A 23,521-nucleotide genomic window follows, 5' to 3' on the forward strand; every position below is an offset into this window, starting at 1 on the left:
ATCATGAACCTGAGGTATTTTCTGTGCGCTAGCAAAATTAAAATATGAAAGTATGCATCTTTCATGTCCAGTGTCGTCATGTAATCCCCTTGTGATATAGCAAGGGGATTACTTCCTGTAAGGTTACCATGCAAAACGTTTTGGGGCTTGACAAATTTGTTCGCTGGGCGCAGATCTAATACAGGGCGCATGGTTAGGTCCTTTTTGGGTACAAGGAAGTACACTGAATAAATACCTTACGTTACCTGAGATAGAGGCACGACTTCTATAGCTCCTTTTTCCAGTAGTTGTTCCACTTCCCGTAGAAGGATGGCGAGGTGTTCTTGTGTCATGCGTGGTCCCCGTGGGGGTTTGTATGTTGGGGAACTGTTGAATTCTATACAGTAGCCACGGGCTATGGTTGATAGTACCCAACGGTCTGATGTTATTCCCTCCCATGCCCGAAGAAACAATGTTAACCGGCCCCCGACCGGCGATGCATGGGAGGGGTCCCGAATCTTCGGGTCATTTGCTGTTATTGGCCTAGGAGCCCCTAGGGGTAGAGACCCAACCTCTCCCCTTGCCACGGCGTTGGCCTCTCTGATTGTACTGGCCACCATTACCCTGGTTAGAGGACCAGTTGTTGGCAGAGTATTGTTGTTGTTGATTCTGCTGCTGGCATTGGCCACGAAAAAAGCGCTTATTGCCATAGCCGCGTCTGTTAGGGGGCCTAGAAATCTGGTAAAGGGTGTTAATTGTGTCAAACTCCTTTTTAGCATTTTCTAGAGCCTCATCAACTGCCTTACCAAAGAGATTGGTATCCTCTATAGGTTTGTTGATCAGGGAAGCCTGTGTTTCAGGTTAAAACCCCGAATTGCGCAGCCAGACATGGCGTTTGAGGAGTATCCCTTGGACTAGGGAACGTCCAGCAGTCTCTGCAGCATCTAAAGTGTTTTTAACGATGCTTTGGTTCACTAGTGTCCCTGCTGTGATTGTGGCCAGAAGGCGTGTACGCAGGGGTTCTGGTGCCTCTTCAGCGTCACTACGTAGCTTGCGCCACTATGCGTCTGCGTAGCTTGCTAGTAAAGAGTTGTTATTAGCGATCCTTGCTGAGAAAGCGGCGGAAGCTGTGATTCTTTTCCCCAGGGCATACAGCTTTTTCCCCTCCTTGTCTGGAGGTGCCTCGCTGGTGGACAGTGGCACCCCTGCCCTCTTCCTTGTATTTGTTACTACAAGGGAGTCTGGTACGGAGTGGCCCCTGACGTACAAAGGGTTAGAAGGAGATGGACTGAAGAGTTTTTCTATTCGAGGGTTGACCCCTCTGACCAAAGCAGGAGTGGATAGAGAAGGGGTGATTCTTCTTTTTACTGAGACAAGGAGTGGAATGGTTTGACTGACAGGGGGTTTCTCCTTAATTACTTTTTCCACAAAGTCAATGTCAGGAGAGGTCTCCCGTGTGTCCAATTCGGAATGCGCTGCTGCTTTGTGCAACAGTGCATTAAACGTAGGCTGGTCATCTATAGGAGATCTGTTCCTAATAGGCGAGTCTTTGGGAGGAGATGGGGTTACGGCATCAGGGTCAGAGTACGCTGATGGGGACTGCCAGGGGTGAGAGGTAACTACCTCTAGTTCTTCTCCGAAGCCCCCTGCACCTATATCTGGATCTTCTTGAAAACCCTCCTCCTCTAGGTTTCGTTCTTCCTCTACACCCAAAAAATCATCCTCTTCCTGAAAATGTTGTTACTCTTCAGTGAGGTCACACACATCTAATTCCTCATGTGAAGGATTAAACAGCCTAGGAAATTTGACCCTGGGGTCCTCCTGGGGTCCTTCCATTGGTCTTGGGTGTTGGTAGGTTTTGGTTTTCCATAAACCTTTCCATTTTCTCCATACAGAAATGGAGTCTCTCCAGAGTTTCATGGGGTACCCCTGGGTGGGGATGGGGGTTGGGGAATTAGTGTTTTGTTTTCTGCCTGGAAACGCTTTGACCTCTCCCACAACGTCGAAGAAAGGTTTCCGTCGCCGTCTGAAAAGCCTTCCGGTAGGCCAGGAGTCCCTCTAGATTAAGGGGGCAGTTCCTGGCTCCCCTCTGGCTTTTTCGGCGTGTCTTTAGCCCTTTGCTCGGTATTCGACGTGTCTTTCGTCGTCCGCTTATGGGTATCGGCGGAAACAATCCTCGCTAGGCTCTCGTCAAGTAAATTGTCTGTGGAGGTTTCTGGTCTCGACGTTACGGGCGTTGCGTGTTGTACTGCGACAGGCGCTCTTACATGGAGCGTTACGTTGGATGGTTTGGGGGTAGCGCCTTTATCTGTGGAAAGCCCAGTCGCTGGTCGCGGCTGCGTTTGCGAGTGGGGCTTTAGACTCTTACGGTCTGAGGTAGACGCCGGGGGTGCCCTGCGTCTCCTTTGGCGCTGATGGATTCTTCGTCTCCGTCCTTCTTTGGTATGAGAAAGTAGGGGGAGTACCAGCCCTTGTTCCTGTCCGCTACAGGTACCGGTTCTATGGCACCTTTCTCTAGCAGGTCTATAATTTCCTGCAAGAGGACCGGATCTGGAACTTTTAGAGAACTGTGCCCCGGTGGATGACTCTGAGGGACGTGTAGAAAGGGTAGGCAGTAACCCTGGGCAACTGTCTCCAATGCCCAAGCATCTGACGTTATAGCCTGCCATTCCGTCAGATGGCGAGTTAACCTGCCCCCTACAGGTGTCTTGTGTGGAAAAACCTCAGAGTGGTTTGTGGGCGACTGATGCAGATGCCGAGGGTAAAGAGGCACCTGCTGCTGCTGTGGCTTTAGTACTTTTGACCCATCTACCTCGGGCCTTTCCCGAATGCAGATAATAGCGAAAGGACTTTCCTCTTCCAGAGGTTCCTGAGGGGCGAAAAAAGGAGTTTGGCGGATTGCAGCTCCTAACGATTTTGCCACTGCTTCAGAGATCTGCAACTTTTCCAGACTGTCATCAGCCTTTTTTCCGAATAATGAAGAGCCGTCAAAGGGCATATTCAAAAGTCTGGCCTGTACATCTGGAGCAAAGCCAGACTTTCGCAACCACGCATGCCTGCGGATTGTTGTACTTGCCGCCATGACCCTGCTGATACTGTCAGCGGAATCGATGCACGTTTAAAGTGACTTGCACATGGCATCTTTGCCATCTTTAATAATGTTAAGGAAGAATTCCCTTTCCTCTCCTTCGGGTATGCAGTCAGCCGCTGATGAAGCACACTCCCACAGTGTGTGACTGAACCTGGCGAGCGTACAGTTGGGGTTGATGAACTTCAACGCCATACTACAAGCAGAGAAGACTTTCTTTGCCATAGAATCGTACCTCTTGTCATCTCTATCCTGTGGGACAGTAGGGTAAGCGGTCCTGCTGCTTGATGAAGTTGCCGCTTGGACCACCATGCTCTCTGGAGTCGGGTGTTTTGATAAGTGTTCAGGGTCAGCAGCAGCTACCCTATACTTGGCTGACAATCTTTTATTGACAGCAGGGATAACTTCAGGGGTTTCCCAATTAGATGTCATCTTTCTTTGTAAAGCTGCACGGAAGGGGATCACAGGATCCTCCTGTGGACCTTTGTTGAATACGTCTGTCAGGTCACCCTGTTGAAAAACAGGCAAAGGCGCAGACCAACCCATAAATTCAATAATTCTTGCCATCAGGGTTCTATAGGGTGTTTCGGCATGTTCCCCTGGGTCTGGCTTAACAAATTCCACTTCTGGGGAAGTGTCCAGCACACTTGCCTCATGTAATGACTCCTGTAGGTCTTTCAACCTTCTTTCCTCAGAGGTGAAATCCTCTGAAACAGGTAGTGTGGTCCTCTGCAACCCAAAGGTTTAATGGTCAGAATCTTCCCCTTCTTCATAAATTGAAGATAATCCAGGGTACTCTGACCTCTGAAATGGTGTAAAACCCATTTCTAAGGCAGAAGGAGCCAAACTCGTCATTATTGGGCGAGAAAACGTCGATGTCGTCGACGCCGATGTGACAGGATTCGAAGGCGCCGAGAACGGCGTCGAGAAAACTGGAAGAGGCCGGGAAGAACTCGAGAGGATCGGGATCCTACTCGAGGATGTCGACGACGGTCTCAGCGTCGTACCAGAGGCTCTTGGAATCACCGTTGGCTGCGGAGTAGCCGTGGTCTTCTCTTTCATCGGCGTGGAGTCGATCGACCAACCGATGCGTCGAAGACAATTCGACAACGGCGTCGATGGCGCCGTTCCATGCGTCGAAGGGATCTTCGACGACGGCGTTGAAGACGGTGCCTTCTTACCCAAAGGCCCGTGGCGCTCTCAGGTGTAATGTTTCGCCAGGTGCAGCGACTCGCAGTGTTTTGATTTTTTGGGTTTTTTACCCAGGGTATCACCCTCAGCTGTCTTCGAGGGGGTCGAGGCCGCTTTCTCAAAGACGCTTAACATTTTCTTCCTGAATTCCTCCCACTCAGCCTGAGAGCTGTGTTTTGTGGGGCAGGAGACCCTTTCTGGGGAAACAGAAGACGACGAGGAAGGGGATCTTCGACATCTCTTCTTTGAGTGCCTTGATCTCGACAAATGGTGGGAGCTACTTCGAGATCGAAAATGGGAATGTTTTTGACGGCGAGGAGACAAATGCCTCGACTCATCCGAAGAAACTTTCGAGGAGGTTTTGATTGACTTGCCTCTCTCGAGCTTCCCCTTGCGCTCCTACAAGGCTTTCGCCGTCATGGACATGCAGTCCTCACACTCCGAACAATGGTGCTCGGCTCCCAAGCACCACAAGCAGATCCTGTGTGGATCCGTTATCGACATTTTTTTACTGCAGTCTTGACATTTTTTTTAAGCCAGATCGCGGCGTAGTCGGTTCCAATGAAGATGCCATCGAGAACGAGTTGGTATATTCGAGTAGATGTAGAAAGTTTATCTGACTGAACTGAGCAACGATGTTCCGAGGCCCCACAAAGCGTGGAAAAACGGAACTGAGCAACGGACGCCGTGCGTGGCTATTTATGGACATGGTGACGTCGGCGCCGATATGGTAGCCGTCGAGGGACATCGACTCGGCAGACGTCGACGCGCAGCGCCCTCTACAGAAAAAATGTCCGAGGCCAGCAAGCTGGAGACGAATTATTAAAGATAAGGAATACATCGGAGGACACAATCCCTTCGAAATACAGTTTTAAATGTGAAACCGCTTTCTTTTACTGAGGAATCCCAGCCTGACGACGGGGAATATTCATGTGAATCCATGCCAGATTCCATGCTGGAGAATAGTGCGTTTAGCGCAAAATGCATGTGGCTATGCATATGCCTTTCCCATCATTCATAGTAACAGGTTACAAACCTTTGCCAGATTACGATAGGCTTAATTAGAATAACCCATAACGCAGTTTTTACAGCAATCGCAAGGCTTCCCATAACAGATGCGAGATAACATGACATTCTGTACTCCCTTTAAGGCTCTTCATACTGGATTATACTTCTAGTCCTGCAGCTATAATTTAAACAAACTATAGGGACTATACAAAAAAGGTAAAAATGAGACGTGCTTGATGCTAGGACTGTGTAATATGGTGTGTACTTTTTTTATGCATGCTGTTGCATCACCATCTGCTTCCGTCTAGTGATGTCGGGTGAGAAATATGGGCAGTAGTTTACTGAAATTACTAACTTTTATGGACTTTCATTTTTATACTCCGCAGTGAAGTTATGCTACTTTATATGCTGATTGCTGTGTGGCAAATTATGGAGATATTAAGGGGTATATGGGAATGCAGACATTAAAGACACAAAGGGGCACAAGGAGCAGTGTGATCACCCTTTAAAGTTGTCCTCTAAGTCCCCAAAATAGGTGACTGCCACTTATTTGTATACAACACACACACACGCCTTTTACTGAGGATTCACAGCCTGACGACAGGAAATATTCATCATGCTAGACTCCATGCTGGAGAATAGTGTTTAGTGCAAAATGCATGTGAAGATGTATATGCCTTTCCCATCATTCATAGCAACAAGTTACAAACCTGTGCCAGATCACTTAATCACGGGGGCTCACTTAGGATAACCCATAAGGCAGTTACAGCCATCTCAAGGTTTCCCATAACAGGTGCGGGATAACCTGCCATTGTGTACTCACTTTAAGGCTCTTCATATTGATTATGATACTTCTAGTCCTGCAACTAAAATTTGAACAAACTATAGGGACTATACAAAAAGGAAAAATTATGTGCTTGAAGCTGGGACCGTGTAATATGATGGGTACTCTTTTCCGCACACTGTTGCATCGCCATCTGCTTCCGTCTAGTGATGTTAGGTGAGAAATATGGACAGTAGTTTGTTGCAATTGCTAACTTTTGTAGACTTTTTCATTTTTATACTCCGAGGTTAGGTTATGATAATTCATATGCAGATTGCTGTGTAGCAAATTATGGAGATATTATGGGGTATATGTCAATGCAGACATTAACGACTTAGTGGCACAAGGAGCAGTCTGATCGCCTTTTAAAGTTGTCCTCTAAGCCCCCCAAAATAGGTGACTGCCCTTTATTTGTATACAACACACACGCCTCAAAATGTGCACTCGCCACAGGCTAATGATAATTCACTGTTGCAAGTAAGAAATGGTGTGCTTTAAGGATTGTGGTGGCGAGTGACTTTCTATAGCTGGTTAGTGGGTTGAAACTTGAAATGTTTCCCCCTACACATAGACATATACACTGAAAATCATGTTAAAACAGACCAATTAACTAAAGGGCTGTACTTACTTGATAAAATAAAGGTTGTATTATTGATATCTGAAGCAATAGGTTTCGTCTGTTCCTAAAAATGGGACAAAACAAACTGTGAAACACTAACAGTGAAAGCAATATTAAAATAAAAATACTGAGCATGTTACAATGGTGAATGACTGGGTGATGCCTAATCGAACTGGCTTTTGATGAAAACGAATGTGCAATTATCAGTCAGATGTACATTCCATCCTCCTAGTCTACCGAGCCCACTCCTATCCTTCGATGAGGACATCCTCCATCTTCTCTCGGACTCCAAGCCTAGATCTAAGACTCTTCTCGTGGGAGACCTTAATCTTGGTTTAAATGATCCAGATGATCTCAATGCACTATCCCTTCCCAACGCAATAACCGATTTTGGCCTTAACTAGCAAATTATTAACCCCACACTTATCAAAGGAAGAACCTTGTACTGGCTCGCTGATCTGAACAGCAACCTCACACTTACAGCCACTCACTACTGCCCTTGGACAGATCACACTCTCAAACCCTCACCCAACAGCACCTCTCCCCTCCCACAACAGCTACCAGAAGCTAAATAAACATCAATAAAGCCTGCATTCTGCCATCTCTGGATGAATGAATCCAAGCCCCCACTGGTATTTTTGACTCTAACACACTAGTGGATAACTATAATTTGACTTTGGCTCACACCATCAACACCATTGCACCACTGACACAGAGGAAAGCTCAAGTAACCCTACATCACTAGCCCTAAAGAACTCTTTGCCATCAAACCTCCCGATGCCAGAGGAGACATCTGCCTGGCACTTGTCATCAATGACTGTTCGGAAGCGCTTGCACCTTTCAGTGCAACCGGAATCAACTCTTCGTTCTCCGCCTGCTCGGTCCCATCCAGCTTGGGGAAGGGAATCGCTACAAGTGCTGTAATTGAGAGGTCCGAATCCGAAAGAGGAGACCTGTGTGATCTTTTGGTTAAACTGTGAAAGAATTTCAGAATGCTGGAAAAGTGACTAACATGGAAAGCCAGGCGGTCCTAGATTCACGTTTTGAAGTGCTTTGTTTTGAGAACCTAAGCCAGAGTGTGTCAGCCTGTCTACAGCGACTACCTTACTCAGTGCTGTCAAACGTGGGGAGTCGAGCTGACTCAGCCACTTGGATTCTTTATATTCTAACATTGATTTTCCTTTGCATACATATTCCCCTTTGCACACTATTTGTATAAGAGAGAGGGCAGGCATTAGGTTTTGTTAATATAGGCCCTATCGATTTGACAGAGACGGACTAAGACTGTTTTCTTTATTATTTGATGGTAGAGCCTACTCCCATCTTAGCTATAGAGCAAAGTAGGAGTTTTTCCAAACCGGAGAATTGAATGAAGGTTTTAGAAATTGTACCTTTTGTGTCAGTGTCATACTTGTGATACCATGCCTCCCTTACAGCATCCTTTCTGAAAAATCACTGACCTTTTGCCTCAGATGCAGTGTGGCACATGGGGGTATTTCGACATGTGAAATCTGTAAGGAAAGGTACCCAAGAGTATCATTAAGATATTTACTGATTTGTCGAAGCCAACTTTGCATTCATGTAACCAATATAAACCTCATTTTATTCAGTCAGTGCATTTTCAAGGGTGCCCAATTACTTTTTGTATACAGTTGTGTCAATATACAGGTTTGCTATTGTGCCCAATTACTTCCCATCAGCATAAATGGAACGATTATTCCCTTTTCATCAATATGTGTCACGATTGATGCCTCAACAGAAAAACTTACAGCCTTGTTTGGTAGTGGTTTCACCATTACTTCAGTGCCACCTTGCTTGTGCTGGTCATCTGAAATTCCAAGTAACCACATTCAATGGTTATTATACAGGTAAGAGTAAATCATATCAAGCGGAACACTAGTTTATTAAATGCAGATACACAAATTTCCTTTTTGCTGGGCAACCAATTAGGTAGCTTGATCCAGTTTTTGAAACGATAGATACACAAATAGGAGGATTTCCTTTCTGCAATTTTGCCTCAGTAACCAGATTGTTTTGACAAATGCATTTAGGAAAAAGTAGTTTTCCTACATTACATTAGTTAAATTGAACACTAGATTAGCCGCATGGTCAGATGCACATTATAAGTGGTAGAACATGGAAATAGAAATTGGCACCACAATACAGCAAATGTACAGTATTGCAACAAATGAACAAATTACTTACTTTAGACAATATTCTGTATCATGGATTAATCGTTCCTGATACATATTCCTCATCTTGGATTAATCCTTCCCAATACATATTCCTCATCTTAGAACTACAACATCTCCTCGTGTCCTTCCGACTTTGTATATTTTTTGCCACTGGTGGGGGGGCGCAATGCAGCCTCAAAAATGCATTGTAAGTGTCCATGGCTCAGATCGGGATGTCATGGGTGGTGAAGACAGAGCCTAGGAAGCTGGGCCTCATGACCTCGGTTCCACCTAGTTTCACCCGGACTCAACTGCTGAAGAACAAGAAGAATTTAAGATACCCTCCACAAGAGGGCAGAGATAGGTTGCAATGCAGATTTGGTGGGGGTGAAGGACTTTTCCATCAGAAATTGCGTTACTAAAAAAGTTTGTGTGTATTGTAATGGTTTCCTTCTACTCACAAATGCCTGGTTTTACAATGACTCACAAAGAAGTACAGAACCTGGAGGAGGGTGGAGATCGACGAACCATCACCTACATCACAAATCATTGGAACACAACGAGGCAAATCGGGCTTCCTGAACAAAGAAGCCGTCCATGCAGTAATGCTTGGTGAACATGTGCACGGTAGCCAACTTAGTGACCTGACAGATCTCAATGTTATGTTATTGGGCATTTGTATAGCACGTTTCACCATTGGTATGATCTCAACGCGTTGTGGGTTGAACGCCCTTGGGAACGGTAGTCCAGGTCACTAGAGAAAGTAGGGAAGTAAGTAGTGCGTGTGTGCACTCGGCATGTGTGCAGCTAGACTGAATTTTGTGTTGGGTAGCTGCATTCTAAAGTTAGGAATAGTGTCATGTCTCGGCGAGGGTGGCGGGTTTGGAACCGCTGGCGCTATGGTCCACCATAGCATTTCCATCACGTTCTCCCTCTTGCGGGTGTTACCGGTCTAGTTCTTGCACGCGCACGTAACCGGAGGTATTTATTCAGCCACTTCCGGGTTGCGGACGCGTTGCAACGTTGCCTGGTTACCCACCCGTGTTGCCGTCGCTCTCGCTGTGTGTTCCCGCTTTCAGACCTCGCATCCATCCTTCCCCTCTCCTCTCCCGTTTTCCTCCGGGAGCCCTTCCTAGCTTCTGTTCCGCCCGCTTGCTCCTTCTACTTTCTCGCCTTCTGACTCTCTCTCTCTCTCTCTCCTTCGTTCCTATTCTTCCTTCTCTCCCCTGTTAGCCTCCTTCTCCTTTTGTCCCTTCCCCTTTTCTCTTCCTATTTTTCAGCTTGCTTCTACCTTCTCTTCGGATTATTTTTCTTACTATCCTGTTTTATTATCTCGACCTTCCTTTTTGTTTGCCCATGTCTTTCGCCTTGTATTCCTCAGCCAGCCCGTCTACCAGACCTCTGCCTGCCTTTTCAGATTGTCTCCGCCACACGCCTTGTACTCAACAGCCCGCCAGTGAACCGGGGCTCAGCCTACCTTTCGGATTGCCTTTCCGCCTTGATACTACCGTCTGCTCCGCGTTCTCCACTTCTACCGGTCCACTCAAGCCTGCTCCACGATCACTGTGTGGAAGTCTCTCCGGGGTTTTTTTGTGCCGTTGGCTTTTTCCCCTATCTTGACGTTCACGGAGGGTTAACCCCCGTCAGACCTGTTACGGTGACACGGTGGCATCCTTCCGTGGATGTCTCTATCTTCACAAAAAAAAGGAGACCCAGAAGCAACGAGAAAAGGAAAACCAAGAAGAAGGACGAAGGTGAGGGAGCTTGGGGAGGGTGGTGAAACGGAGTCTTCTTGTGAAGAAGAGGATATTACCGACCCTAGTGACAAGTAGTGTGATGGTTGTGTGAGAACATGAATGTGTGTGCAGCTAAGCCGAACTGTTGAGGGAAGCTGCATTTTAGCAGAGGTTGTGCTGTATATTACATTTTGTGAGCAGCTAAGATGATTTTATCATGGGGGATAGCTGCGTTCTAAAGATTGCTGAGGTGTGCATGGTGGTGCATAATGGTGGGCAGCTAGGTCGAAATTGATCATGGGGGATAACAGCACTCTATTGTTTAATGGTGTAAAGGAGAGAGTCAGCAGGTTTGTGTGAGTATTCGTGCAGTTACAGGAGGTCCTCTGTTCCAGATTACCTTCCAGTGCCTGCCAAATTACGATGGTTAACACCTTCTCAATGACATGCATTACTTACTGTAATAGCATTTCTGATGATTGTATCTGCTTAGATTCCCATGCTGTGCATATGGTCCGACATCCAGTGGTAACCGCAGAGTATTGCATCTCGACATTCGGGGATCGAAAGGGGACGTCCGCATAGGCATGTCTGTAACACTATCCCTATTGTGATGTGCAGTGTACCCAAAACCCCTCATGTGCCGAGGTCCCACCAATTGTATTTTTCCTGCCATGAGGGAGCCCAAGGCTATAGTAAGTGAGTACATGAAGAGAGAAAGTAGTAAGATGTCTATGTTCCTTCCACTCCAAGCGGGGAGGTAGGGAGGGCGCATGTGAACCTAAGCAGATACAATCATCAGAAATGCTATTACGGTAAGTAATGCATGTCTTCTGATGCTTGTTAATCTGCTTAGAATCACATGCTGTGCATAGACTAGCGAGCAGTACCCGGAATTGGAGGTGGGTTGTGAGAAGAAACAGTAGAGAAAAGATGTCTTAGTACTGCTTGTCCCACCTGAGAATCAGACCTAGAATGAGTGTCTAGGCAATAATGTTTTGTAAAGATGTGTACAGAACTCCAGGTTGCTGCTTTGCAAATGGACTCAAGGGGACCATTTTCAATGAATGCTATGGATGCCCCAGTGCCTCGAGTAGAATGTGCTCTAGGCTTGAAGGGCAGTTCTCTCTTAGCAAGAGTGTAACATACTGTGATGCATTTGACAATCGACCTTGAGATAGCTGATTTAGAGACAGGATCCCCTTCTCTACCAGCTGCCACTGAAACGAAAAATTGGTTCGTTTTTCTCAGTGGTTTAGTTCTTTCCAGATAGAACAAGCCATCGGTTGGATTCAGTCGTTCCTGAGCAACAGATCTATGCATGTCTTTTCTACTTCAGCTTCCGCCAACCCCATGACATGTGGGGTCCCTCAGGGCTCATGCGTCATCCCCACACTGTATAACGTGTTCACGAAGCCCCCGTTTGATGATCTTGACAGACTGGGTATCACCTACACTAATTACGCCGATGATACCCAGATCCTCATCCCGTTGACGGGAGATTACAAGGATTTGGCCTTGGTGAACAGGGTATACCTCATCATCCAGGCATGGATGGCCTCCCACAGTCTATGCCTGAATGATGACACCCCTAATCTAAATAAACTGGACCACAACTACACCAGCTTCATTATAGACGGCAATCCCATCAAGGTAGCCAAAAAGTGAAAACCCTAGGAATCTACCTAGACTCCGCCCTCTCTTTCCATAAACAGGTTAGCTCCATGGCCACTTCCACAGCCTACACATGTAAGCTTATAAGAGCAGCCAAACTTTTCCTATCCACTCAGAACTGCATTACCCTAGCCAGAGCCCTTGTACTATCAAAACTGGACTATTGTAACTCTCTTTATGTAGGAGCCAAACAGGGTACCAATAAAATACAGACCATGCAAAACAATGCTCTCAGAGCAGCGCTCAGCATCCCCAAGAGAGAACACATCTCTAACATCAGGAGAATTCACAATTGGCTTACCACCACCGACAAAATCCTGCTCAAAGTAGCCTCCTTAACACACAAATGCCTCAATAATGCAGCCCCCCGCTACTTAGCCGACTGAATAAAAAGATACATCCCTAACAGGCCCACCAGATCCACCAATGCTAACCTACTTACAGTTCCCAGGTTCAATCGAACCAAAATGGGCGGCAACAGCTTCCAGGTGAAAGCAGCCCAACACTGGAACTCCTTACCACTCTCCCTTAGGACACCTCAAACCTATCCCCACTTTAGGCGTAGCAACATTCAATGGTTAAAGAATAATGACCAATAACTGACCTTGCCTTTGCTAATTATGTAAATATGTGTACCTGTAAACTGTATATCACTGTATCCATCGCAACTCAACTGTATCAACCTATGTACACACTGTAAATTACTGTACAGCACTGTAACCAAGCAGAGAATAACCTTGCTGCTCCTGCGCCCTCATACCTTCGGGTCTGGCGGGCAATATAAATGAATAAAAATAAACATGACTGCGCGGCGCAAATCTAGTGTGTGTAGGCTTCTTTCGGCCATGCTAGTGGGATTCTGGAAAAAAGTAGGTAGTTCAATCGATTGGTTCACATGGAACTTGGAGATGAATTTAAGTGCAAATCTGGGGTGAGTGCGCAGAACTACCTTATCCCTGTGGACTGTGACAAAAGGGACTAGAACAGAAAGAGCCTGTAGTTCGCTAACTCTTTGTCATGACCACAGGCCAGGCTTCAGGTTAAGTTCTATGGGAAAACCTTGAAGGGTTAATCTTGGTGGGGAATAATACCCAATTCCCCACCAAGCAATAGCTTTAGGTTAGACAGATTCCATAAATTCCCAGTGAACTAATAGGGATTCCTGGTTCTCTAATTGGCCGCCTGTATGTGCCTTTGAAAGACTAACCTTACAGGTCTAGTCATTTGCTTTGTTTACCTATATTAGCCCTGCCTTCCTGGAGACTCGTGCTTCGCGTCATAGACTGCTCTGCAGTGCTAACGCTTACTGCGGTAATAACGCTTACTACGGTCTTTCCGTTTCCACAGCTGATTCCTGTCAAAGCAAAATTAACCTACTTTGCCCTTTTTCTTTAGCCTATTATTGTTCCCATTTGCTGCCCCTTCCTGGAGTCTTAGTTCGTGTGCCCTTCCTTCCCATTTTCTCCTCAGTTTGTTTCATTTCATCATGGACAGTTTTCCCATCAGAGTTCATGAAAGAAGTTTTACAGCGCACACGCAAGTACCGTTTGGTGGCTTGTTGCCACATGTGTTTACATATTTTCTCAGTCTTATGTGAGGTTAGCTTAGAGTTGTAGAACACCGTTAGTGGCACTCTTCATGCCGCTGTTTTTGTTGGTGATTTCCAAAGAGTAGCCTTTTCCGCTTGTGCGTTGCTCTGTGATAATGTGTGACTAAGCGTTATACGGTCTTCGCTATTTTTTCTTGATAGGCGAATTGGGAATAACACACTACTACATTATATTCGTCAGTCCTCTTATTTGCTTCTTGAGGTGTTTGGGAAGTGAATGTTGTTCACCTTATACGACCGTCAGTTAGGGTTGTTATCTCATTTGGCCATTGATGCATTTTACATAGGTATTTATTCTGGTCAATTCACGTCAGTTCTTTCATACCCTATGCATTTCATTATAAACATATTTAAGAGAATTCTAATGCCAATCCATTTAATTGCAAGTCCCCTCATTTTCTTCATTAGTACCCTCTTGCATTAGTAGTCATATTTTTCTAAATTATTCCTTCCTCTATGAATACCACCATCTTCAGGAATAGCGCCGCTGGGTAGAATAGGATGGATAGCTCTCTAAATTAAAATATCAGGTGAGCTTACTGGGTTACAAGAGAATCATTCCCATATTGTCCTTGTGGAATAGAATTTACAAATGGACACTTTACTAAGGGTAGTTTTTTTTGTTGTTTTCTACAGAAACCACTTGCCACATTTAGTGAGGGGTTGAAATAGCAAGAGCTCCAGGGTGTCCCGGTAGAGTTCAGGTAAGCGTTACACTCTTCTAATAGAAGTGATAGCCACTAGGAAGGCTGTTTTATAAGTCATGTCTTTTAGACTTGCTTTATGCATAGGCTCAAAGGGAGCTCCCATGAGCCTGGTAAAAACCACATTTAGATCCCACCCAGGAGCTGGGTGAGAAATGGGAGGGTAAATTCTCTTAACCCTTTCCATAAAGGCCTTAATCACTGGTTTCCTCCACCACAACACTTTTTGGTGTGAAGTGGTGTAGGCTGACAAGAGCAGCCAGATGAACCTTCAGAGAATTGAAGACCAACCCTGTGTCCAACAAATGTGTTAGGTAAAGTACAATGTGTGTGGGTGAGCAATCCATGGGATTGACGCCTTGGTATTACACCAGATAACAAAATGTTTCCATTTGCTGGCATAGCAATAACGGGTGTTAGGTTTTCTAGCTTCCCTGAGTATGTCCATGCACATCTGAGGGAGCTGCAGTTGTCCAAACTCTATGACCACAGGAGCCAGGCTGCTAAATTCAGAGTTTGTGGGCATGGGTGTATAGTCCCCCCCCCTGTCCTGGGACAACATGTTGTACAGGCAGGGTAGTTTTACTGGTGGGGAGAGGGACATTTCCATCAGATGAGCGAACCAGGGTTGGCAAGCCCACATGGAGGCCACCAATATCATGGAAACTGGTTCCTGGTGCACCTTGTGCACTATTTTGTTGCAAAGCAGTATCGGGGGTGAGGGTGGGGGTCATTTAAGCGTAAACAAATTTCCCTGACCATGTTATCCAGAGACCGTTCCCCTTGGAGCAGTTCTCGGTTCTGGGGTTACCTGGAGGCGTAGTCTTGGCATTGGGCGTTCTGCTGAGTTGCAAACAGGTCGATCTCTGGGAAGCCCGATTCTGCAAAGACATTGGACACGAGGTCTTCGTGCAGACGCCATTCATATTCTTCGGGCAGAGGAAAATCTCTGCTGAGCACGTCTGCCAGAAGATTGAGTTCCCTTGGAACATGTTGGGACAGCAGAAACATCTTGTGTCTGAGAGCCCATATCCAAATGTTTTGGGACAGCTTGGATAGCCCTGGAGAGTGAGTGCCCCTGTTTGTTCAGGTAATACATGGCTCTAGTGCTGTCGGTTAGAATCAGCACTGTCTTCCTTGCAATTACATCTGAAAGGCCTTTAATGCCTTGAACACTGCTAATAGCTCCAGTAAATTTATATGGTTGGACGGTACTCGAGGGGACCACAATCCATGTGCTGTCTGCTGAAGCAAGTGAGCTCCCCACCCCGTGAGAGATGTGTCTGTTGTGAGAGTGGCTTCCACTACAGGGGTGGTGAAGGTTTTCCCCTTCAAGAGATTTTCTCTTGACCACCACTGCAGAGAGAGAACGAGGGTCGGCGAGACAACTACCAGATCTTCCCATTGTCCGCTGGCCTGACACCACTGGCTGTGGAGCCACTCTTGCATGGGACGCATGCGCAGCCGCGCGTGGGGAACCAAGTATATGCACAACGCCATCATTCCTAGCAAGCACATGGCCTTAGCACCGTCACCTCCCGACTGGCTACATATTGAGGAATCTGAAAAAGCATGTTCTGAACCCTCTGGTTGGAGGGGAAGACGAGATCGTCCTCCGTCCGAATTAGGGCCCCCAGAAATTGTTATGTTTGACTGGGGACTAGACTGGATTTCTTCTCGTCGATCGAGAAACCCAGGCTGAAGAGAAGATCTACTGTTTTTTGGGTGTTCAAAAATGTGTTGTAAGAGTCCCCTGTGATGAGCCAGTCGTCGAGGTAAGGGTAAACTGGGACGGATAGCCTGCGAAGGTGTGGTGCAGCCCCTGCCAGGACCTTGGTAAACACACTTGTTGCCGAGGCGATGCCGGAGGGGAGTACCTTGAATTGGTAATGCCTGTCCTCTATCATGAACCTTAGATATTTTCTGTGCGCTGGCAACATTGAAATATGAAAGTATGCATCTTTCATGTCCAATGTTGTCATATGGTCGCCCTGTTTCAACAGTAGGATCACCTCCTGTAGTGTTACCATGCAAAACTTTTGAGGTTTTATGAACTTGTTCGCTGGGCGCAGGTCTAGAACAGGGCGCATGATGAGGTCCTTTTTGAGTACAAGGAAGTACAGTGAATAAGGAACAAGTTACTTACCTGTAACTGTTGTTCTCCAGCATGGGTCTGGCATGGATTCACATGCTCATGAATATTCCCCGTCGTCAGGCTGGGAATCCTCGGTAAAGAAAAAACCAGTATCAGTTTCGTTTCTGATCTGTCTTTCGTAGTAATAACCAATCACTGGTCTCTGCGTCATACTGACCACAGCCAATGACTGCCCTCTACCTAAGCACCGCCTCTGGCAGCCATCTTCAGATTTGGAAGCACGTGAAGTGGCAGTATGACCAAGTGAAGAGCCGCAGAGGGGTAGGCGGGAGGGTTCGCATGTGAATCCATGCCAGACCCATGCTGGAGAACAACAGTTACAGGTAAGTAACTTGTTCCTTCTCCAGCATGGGGTCTGGCATGGATTCACATGCTCATGAATAAAGAATACATAGCAGTACACACATGCACAACCACGGGAGGTGGCAAAGGCTCAACATTAAGCATCACATCAACTCAACATTAAGCATCTTACCTCCTCACCAGGCTCACCTCAGGCGAACAGGTTGCGCAGCACTGCTTGGCCGACCCTGGACTCCTCCCTGGAATCCCGGTCGACGCAGTAGAATTTCGTGAAGGTGTGCGTCGACCTCCACGTAGCAGCCCTGCATATGTCCAGCAGGGGCACACCAGATAGGAACGCCGTGGTAGCTGCGATCGCTCTGGTGGAATGGGCTCTCGGACGGCCAGGCAGCGGTCGGTTTGCCAACCGGTGACAGTACATGACAGCCGGAGAGCCATCTGGAGATGGAAGCCTTCGAGAGAGCCTTCCCCTGATTGACAGGTCCAAAGTTCACAAAGAGTTGTGACGTCTTCCGAAAACCTTTCGTGCGGTCCACGTAGAACTTCAGCGCTCTAGCTACATCCAGCGAGTGCAAAGTCCTCTCAGCCGGCGACGAAGGCGACGGGAAGAACACAGGTAACACCAAGGGTTCGTTGAGATGAAAGTCCGACGGTACCTTGGGCATGAAGGAGGGGTGCGTCCTGAGCACTACCCTCGTGTCGTGGAAAGTCAAGTACGGGGCCTTGCAGGAAAGGGCCTGGATCTCTCCCACTCGTCGTGCGGAGGTGATGGCCACGAGAAAAGCTGTTTTCCACGATAGAAACTTCAACGGGGCCGAGTGCAGAGGCTCGAACGGAGGTCCCATAAGTTTGGTCAGCACCACGTTGAGCTCCCACGCCGGGGCCGGAGCCTTCACCGGCGGGAACGATCTGAACAGTCCCTTCATGAACTCTTTCACCAGACGATGAGACCACAAGGACGTCCGGCCCGTGGTTCTGGTGTATCAGGAGATCGCAGCAAGATGAATCTTGATGGACGCGTGTGCCAGACCAGCTTTGGCCAGCGTCAGCAGGTACGGCAGCACTTGGGGAGCCGTAATCCGTAGAGGGTTAATCTTCTGTGCGTGGCACCAGACAGAAAACCTCTTCCATTTGTGTCCGTAGCATTTAAGAGTCGAGGACGCCCTGGCCTTTGCAAGAACCTCTCTGCAATCGGCCGGTATGTCGTATCCTCCAAACTCTAGCGCTGCAGGAGCCAGGCCTGCAAGTTCAGCGACTTCGGGTCGTGGTGGAGGATCATCCTGCACCGTGACCTCTTGAGCTGGTTGACGAGCCGGATTAGCAGAGGCAAGGGAGGGAACGCGTAGAGGAACAGGCCCTCCCAGGGGAACGAGAAAGCATCGCCCATGCTCCTCGTCTGGGGAAACCTGCTGGCGAACCTCCGGCACTTGGTGTTCGTCGCCGTCGCGAACAGGTCGATCTGGGGTGTGCCCCACCGTCGGAAGAGGCGATCCACCAGATCCTGCCGTAGTTCCCACTCGGGGCACGAGCGCAGCTCCCTGCTGAGTGAGTCGGCGATGGTGTTTTTTATCCCTGCCAGATGAAACGGCACCAGAAGAATCCCTTGGGCGACGGCCCAATGCCACAGGTCCTGCGCCTCCTTGGACAGCGCTGGGGACCTGGTTCCGCCCTGTTTCCTGATGTAAAACATGGTGGTGGAGTTGTCGGTGAAGATCCTCACCACCTTGCCCTTGAGGGACGGAAGGAAGGACCTGAGGGCCCAAAACACTGCACGGAGCTCCAGGACGTTGATATGCAGGGACTTCTCCGTCGGGAGCCAGAGTCCCCTTGCGTGCAGATTTTCGGTGTGCGCTCCCCACCCTTCTAGGGAGGCATCCGTGGTCACAGTCACCTGGTGGGCTGGGGTCTGGAAGTCCATGCCCGCCGTCAGATGCGCGCGGGTGCCCCACCACCGTATCGCTCGTCGGAAACTCTCGTCGAGCTTGATCCTTTCCTCGAAGCTGCCCGTCGTCTGGATCCAGCGCGCATCCAGGAACTCTTGCAACGGGCGCATCCGGAGCCTGCACATGGGAATGAGGTAGATGCAGGAAGACATCATCCCGAGGAGGGACTTGATGGACCTCACCTTGGCCGCGTCGGCCACCAACATCCGTTGCACCTTGCCCAGGATGGTCCTGGTCCTCTCCTCCGACGGGGAGGCCAGAAGGGACACTGTCGAGCCTCGCTCCCAGAAACAGTGCGACTTGCGCGGGCACCGGGTGGGATTTGGCGTAGTTCACGGAGAATCCCAGGTCCGTGAGGAGTTGGACGGTCCTTGCCGTGTGGACCACGGCGAGCTCCCTCGTCTTGGCGCGGATGAGCCAGTCGTCCAGGTAGGGGTAGACGTGAATCCCCTCGCGGCGCAGCTGCGCCGCCACCGGTGCGAGGCACTTGGTGAAAACCCTGGGTGCCGACCGCAGTCCGAAGGGAAGGGCTTTGAACTGGTAATGACGCCCTTGGACCACGAATCTGAGGAATTTTCGGTGCCCCTTTAGGATGGGAATGTGGAAGTAGGCATCCTCCAAATCCAACGACGATAGGAAGTCTCCTTCCTCCAGCTGACCCAGGACGTGCTGGAGGGTGACCATCCGGAACTTCTGCGCCTTGATGAACTTGTTCAGGCGTCGCAGGTCCAGGATGGGGCGCCATCCTCCCGTCTTCTTCTTCACGAGGAAGTAACGGGAGTAGACTCCGGAGCCCCGAAGCCTCTTTGGGACGAGTTCGATGGCGCCCTTTCTGAGCATCGCCTTTACCTCCAGGAGAAGTTGAGGGACGTGAAGTTCTTTCCTGGCCACGGGGGCGACGCGCGGGCACCTTCTTTGAAACTCGAGCGCGTGGCCCCGGGCCAGGGCGTCCAGCACCCAACGGTCGGTGGAGATGGACTCCCACACGCTGACGAAGCCCGCCAGCCGGCCTCCCACCGGGGTGCTTCGGTGGGGGCCCGACCCCACGGCCGGTTCAATCCTGCTTGGACGCGGCCTTGCCGCCTTGGCCTCCTTGGCGACTACGGCGGGGTCCGCCAGACTTGCCTCGTCCTCTGTAGGCCTCTTGCGACGACGAGCGGGCCGCTTGACGGTAGGAAGCGAAACCGCCGCCGGAACCTTTGGAGGCGCCCTTGCCTCCGCCGCTCCGAAAGGGCGTCCGCCGTTGCTGCAGTACTCCAAGGGCCCGGGCCGTCTCAGTATCCGCCTTGATGGCCTGAAGGGAATCGTCCACTGTCTTCCCAAACAGGTTGTTCCCGTCGAAGGGCATGTCCAGGACCCTGGTCTGGACGTCCTGCCGAAAGTCCGTAGCCTTGAGCCATCCGCGACGTCGAAGGCAAACGCCGTTGCCCATCTGGCGGAACCCAGTGTCGGCGATGTCCGTCGCCACGGTGATGGCGTGGTCCGAGGCCACCTCACCTTCCTGCAGGATCTCAAGGGCCTCCGCCCTCTTGTCGTCCGGCAGAAAATCCAGCAGGGGCGCTATCTTGTACCAGAGTTCCCTGTCGTAGCGGGCCACGATAGCCAAGGCGTTGGCCGCTTTAATCGTCGTCGCCGCCGACGAGATGACTCTGCGCCCCATGGCATCCAATTTCTTTCCCTCGCCGTCCGGCGGGGAAGTCGACGTGGAGGCCGCACCCCCCCCCGCTTTCTTCCTGGCTGCCGCGGAGACGACGGAGTCCGGGGTAGGCTGCGCCCGGAGGCATAGGGGGGCCGAGTCCGGGACCCGGTACTTTTTCTCGTACCGGTCTCTTTTCGCTGGCGTCGTGGAAGGGTTCTTGAGGAGGGAAAGGCCCTCATCCCAAATGTCGTCCAACAGAGGCACTGCGAGGACCGTCTTCCTCTTGGTCTCGCGCCGTTGGTAAAGGAAGCCTTCCTTTTTCTTCTCCTCAGGGCAGAGTTGGAAAAGCTCGGATGCCCTGGCGATCATTGAGTGGAACGATCCAATCTCGTCGGGCGGAGAAGCCCTGGTGGGAGGCGACGACGGAAAATCCTCGTCGTATGCCTCGTCGTCCGTACCCGTCGCTGCCGTGTCAGTCCCCGTATCATCCCCTCGGGTGGACGGGGAGGAGGGCTGGACGGGGCGCGACGGTTGAAAAGGAGGCGGTGGATGAATCCTTCTTTTCTTGGTAGGGGGAACACCAGAAGGTCCCGGTTCTGGATCCCCCGACGGGAGAGGTTCCTCCGTCGGTAACGGTAGTCTCGTCCTTATCTCGGAGCATAAGGACTGTATAGCCAACAAAATGGCCGCTGAGTTGTCTTGCGGCGCTGGCAGAGGGGAATCCGACGGGCGAGCAGGGGCCCCGTCGGTATCCTCGACGATGTCGTCGTCGTCACCTGCGTCGGGGCCCATTCCGACGGGCTGGTCTTGTTCCACGCCTAGGCCGTGGCTTAAGACCTCGATCAGTTCCTCTTCTGAGGTTGAGGCCGAATCTACGACGACGCCCTGCCCCCCCTTCTTCCCCACGGAGGGTTTCACGGGGGTCCTATCGATGGGCACGAAAGAAGACTCCCTCCGAGGAGGCAGGGAGATTCTGGGCCCCGAGGCCGCCACCACTGGTGCAGCCTCCACAGGCTGGGCCAGGGCCGCCGCGACCGTTTCGATAGAGGGCTTGGTCGAATGGATCAAGGCCTTCACCACCTTAGGTGCGCTCACCGCCTTATCCTTGAGGGAGGGGGCACTGCCACGCTCCTCCTCTGCCTTAGAGCTCGACCGGGGTCTCTCCAGGAGCTTCGCCGGGTGCTCGGCCTTCCTCTTACCCGACCCAGAGCGTTGGCTCGTGGTTGATGGTGCCGGGGAGGGTGCGCCCTGCCTGGCGCCCGTAGAGCCCGACCGTTCGGCGCTCCCGGTGCCAGCGGACTCGCGGTGCTTGGCCTTATGTTGGGCCCCCGTCGCCGGGGCGCCCTCAAAGGTCTTAGAAGACCGCTCAGATTTCTTCTTCTTCTCGCCAGACGGGCTCTTACCCTCCAGCCAGCTGGCGAGACGTTGATGGCGGTCCTTCATGGTCCGTTCCGACATGTTGCCGCAAAACGCACAGTCCTTCTCCACGTGCGTCTTGTCCCCATGAAGGCAGTAAAGGCAGAAAGAGTGTTCGTCCTCCTTGAAGACGTTCTGCAGCTGGCATCCAGGGCAGGCCCTGAACAGCTTTCCGGGCGTCGAGCTTCCCTTCTCCTGGGCCATCTCCGAGACCGGGCCTGAGAAGCTTCTGGAGTCCTCCGAAGCGTAGCTCGACGAAATCTTCACCCTTGAGGGGCACAGATGAATCCGACACGGGTCCCCGTTGATCGGATGTAGGATCGGTGGAGCTTGAGGCTCTTTTGACCGAAAGAATCGAAGTTTTTGTGAAAAAGCGCGAAAAAATAGCACTAACGCTCGAGAGCAATAGCACGAGGATCCCAACACATGAACGTGCGGTAAAAATCTGAAGATGGCTGCCAGAGGCGGTGCTTAGGTAGAGGGCAGTCATTGGCTGTGGTCAGTATGACGCAGAGACCAGTGATTGGTTATTACTACGAAAGACAGATCAGAAACGAAACTGATACTGGTTTTTTCTTTACCGAGGATTCCCAGCCTGACGACGGGGAATATTCATGAGCATGTGAATCCATGCCAGACCCCATGCTGGAGAAATACCCTTGTTTACCTGAAGAATGGGGACGGCTTCTATGGCATCCTTTCCCAGCAGCGCTTCCACTTCTCTATTCAGGCTCTCCAGATGGTCCCTTGAAAGGCGCCATGAGCGCAGCGGTCCAAATTGTGGAGGTCGGGCAAATTCCAAGCAATACCCGTAGGCGACAGTCTTTATGACCCACCGGTCTGAAGTTATCCCCTCTCCTGCCGTGAGGAAAGATGTTTTTTGCCCCCCCCCTCGACCGGGTAACATGGGAGGGGACCTGGATGCAGTGGTCATTTCTGACCAGAGGCTGCAGCTCCTCTAGGATTGTGGCCTCTACCTCTGCCTTTGCCGCATCGCTGACCCCTTAAAGGGAAGTATGCGAGACTTCCTGAAGTTTGTCCTGTGTTGAAATTCCCCGTGCCATAGTTGTTTTGATTAGCACGGGCTTGCCCTCGAAAGGACCGCCGAGAGTTATTACCTCTCTGGGGGGAAGGTTTTTGTGTGATCTGCTGCAGAGACTTAAGAGTCTCATGCTCTTTTTTAGCTGTGTCCAAGGCCTCATCAAGGCCTCATCAACCGCTTTTCCGAAGAGGTTATACTCCTCAATGGGCTTATTGATTAGAGAGGTTTGGGTTTCAGGTTTAAGTAGGGTCCCTTGGGCCAGAGACCTGTCTGCTGTTTCTGCCGTGTCCAGGGTGTTCCTGATCACATTCTAGTTAACTTGTCTTCCCTCGATTACAATGGAGAGAAGCTTGGATTTGGCGGGTTCAGGAACCTCTTGGAGGCTTTCCTGGAGCAGGTTCCACTGCGCGTCAGCATA

At 49.9% G+C, this 23,521-nt stretch overlaps 1 protein-coding gene across 2 annotated transcripts in view; it reads right to left on the reverse strand.

Moving 5' to 3' along the window:
* HJURP (Holliday junction recognition protein) overlaps positions 1 to 23,521 on the reverse strand; it is a 967,877-nt gene that overhangs the window by 515,710 nt on the left and 428,646 nt on the right. For both annotated transcript variants that reach the window (XM_069620625.1, XM_069620626.1), the window contains exons 9-11: positions 8,478 to 8,536; positions 8,169 to 8,219; positions 6,718 to 6,772 (exon numbers count right to left, since the gene is read on the reverse strand). In XM_069620625.1, the coding sequence (XP_069476726.1) occupies positions 6,718 to 6,772; positions 8,169 to 8,219; positions 8,478 to 8,536 (165 nt within the window). The remainder of the gene's footprint in view (positions 1 to 6,717; positions 6,773 to 8,168; positions 8,220 to 8,477; positions 8,537 to 23,521) is intronic.

This window comes from Ambystoma mexicanum, chromosome 5q (genome assembly GCF_040938575.1).
Source record: "Ambystoma mexicanum isolate Mex_15411 chromosome 5q, UKY_AmexF1_1, whole genome shotgun sequence".
Lineage (NCBI taxonomy): Eukaryota > Metazoa > Chordata > Amphibia > Caudata > Ambystomatidae > Ambystoma > Ambystoma mexicanum.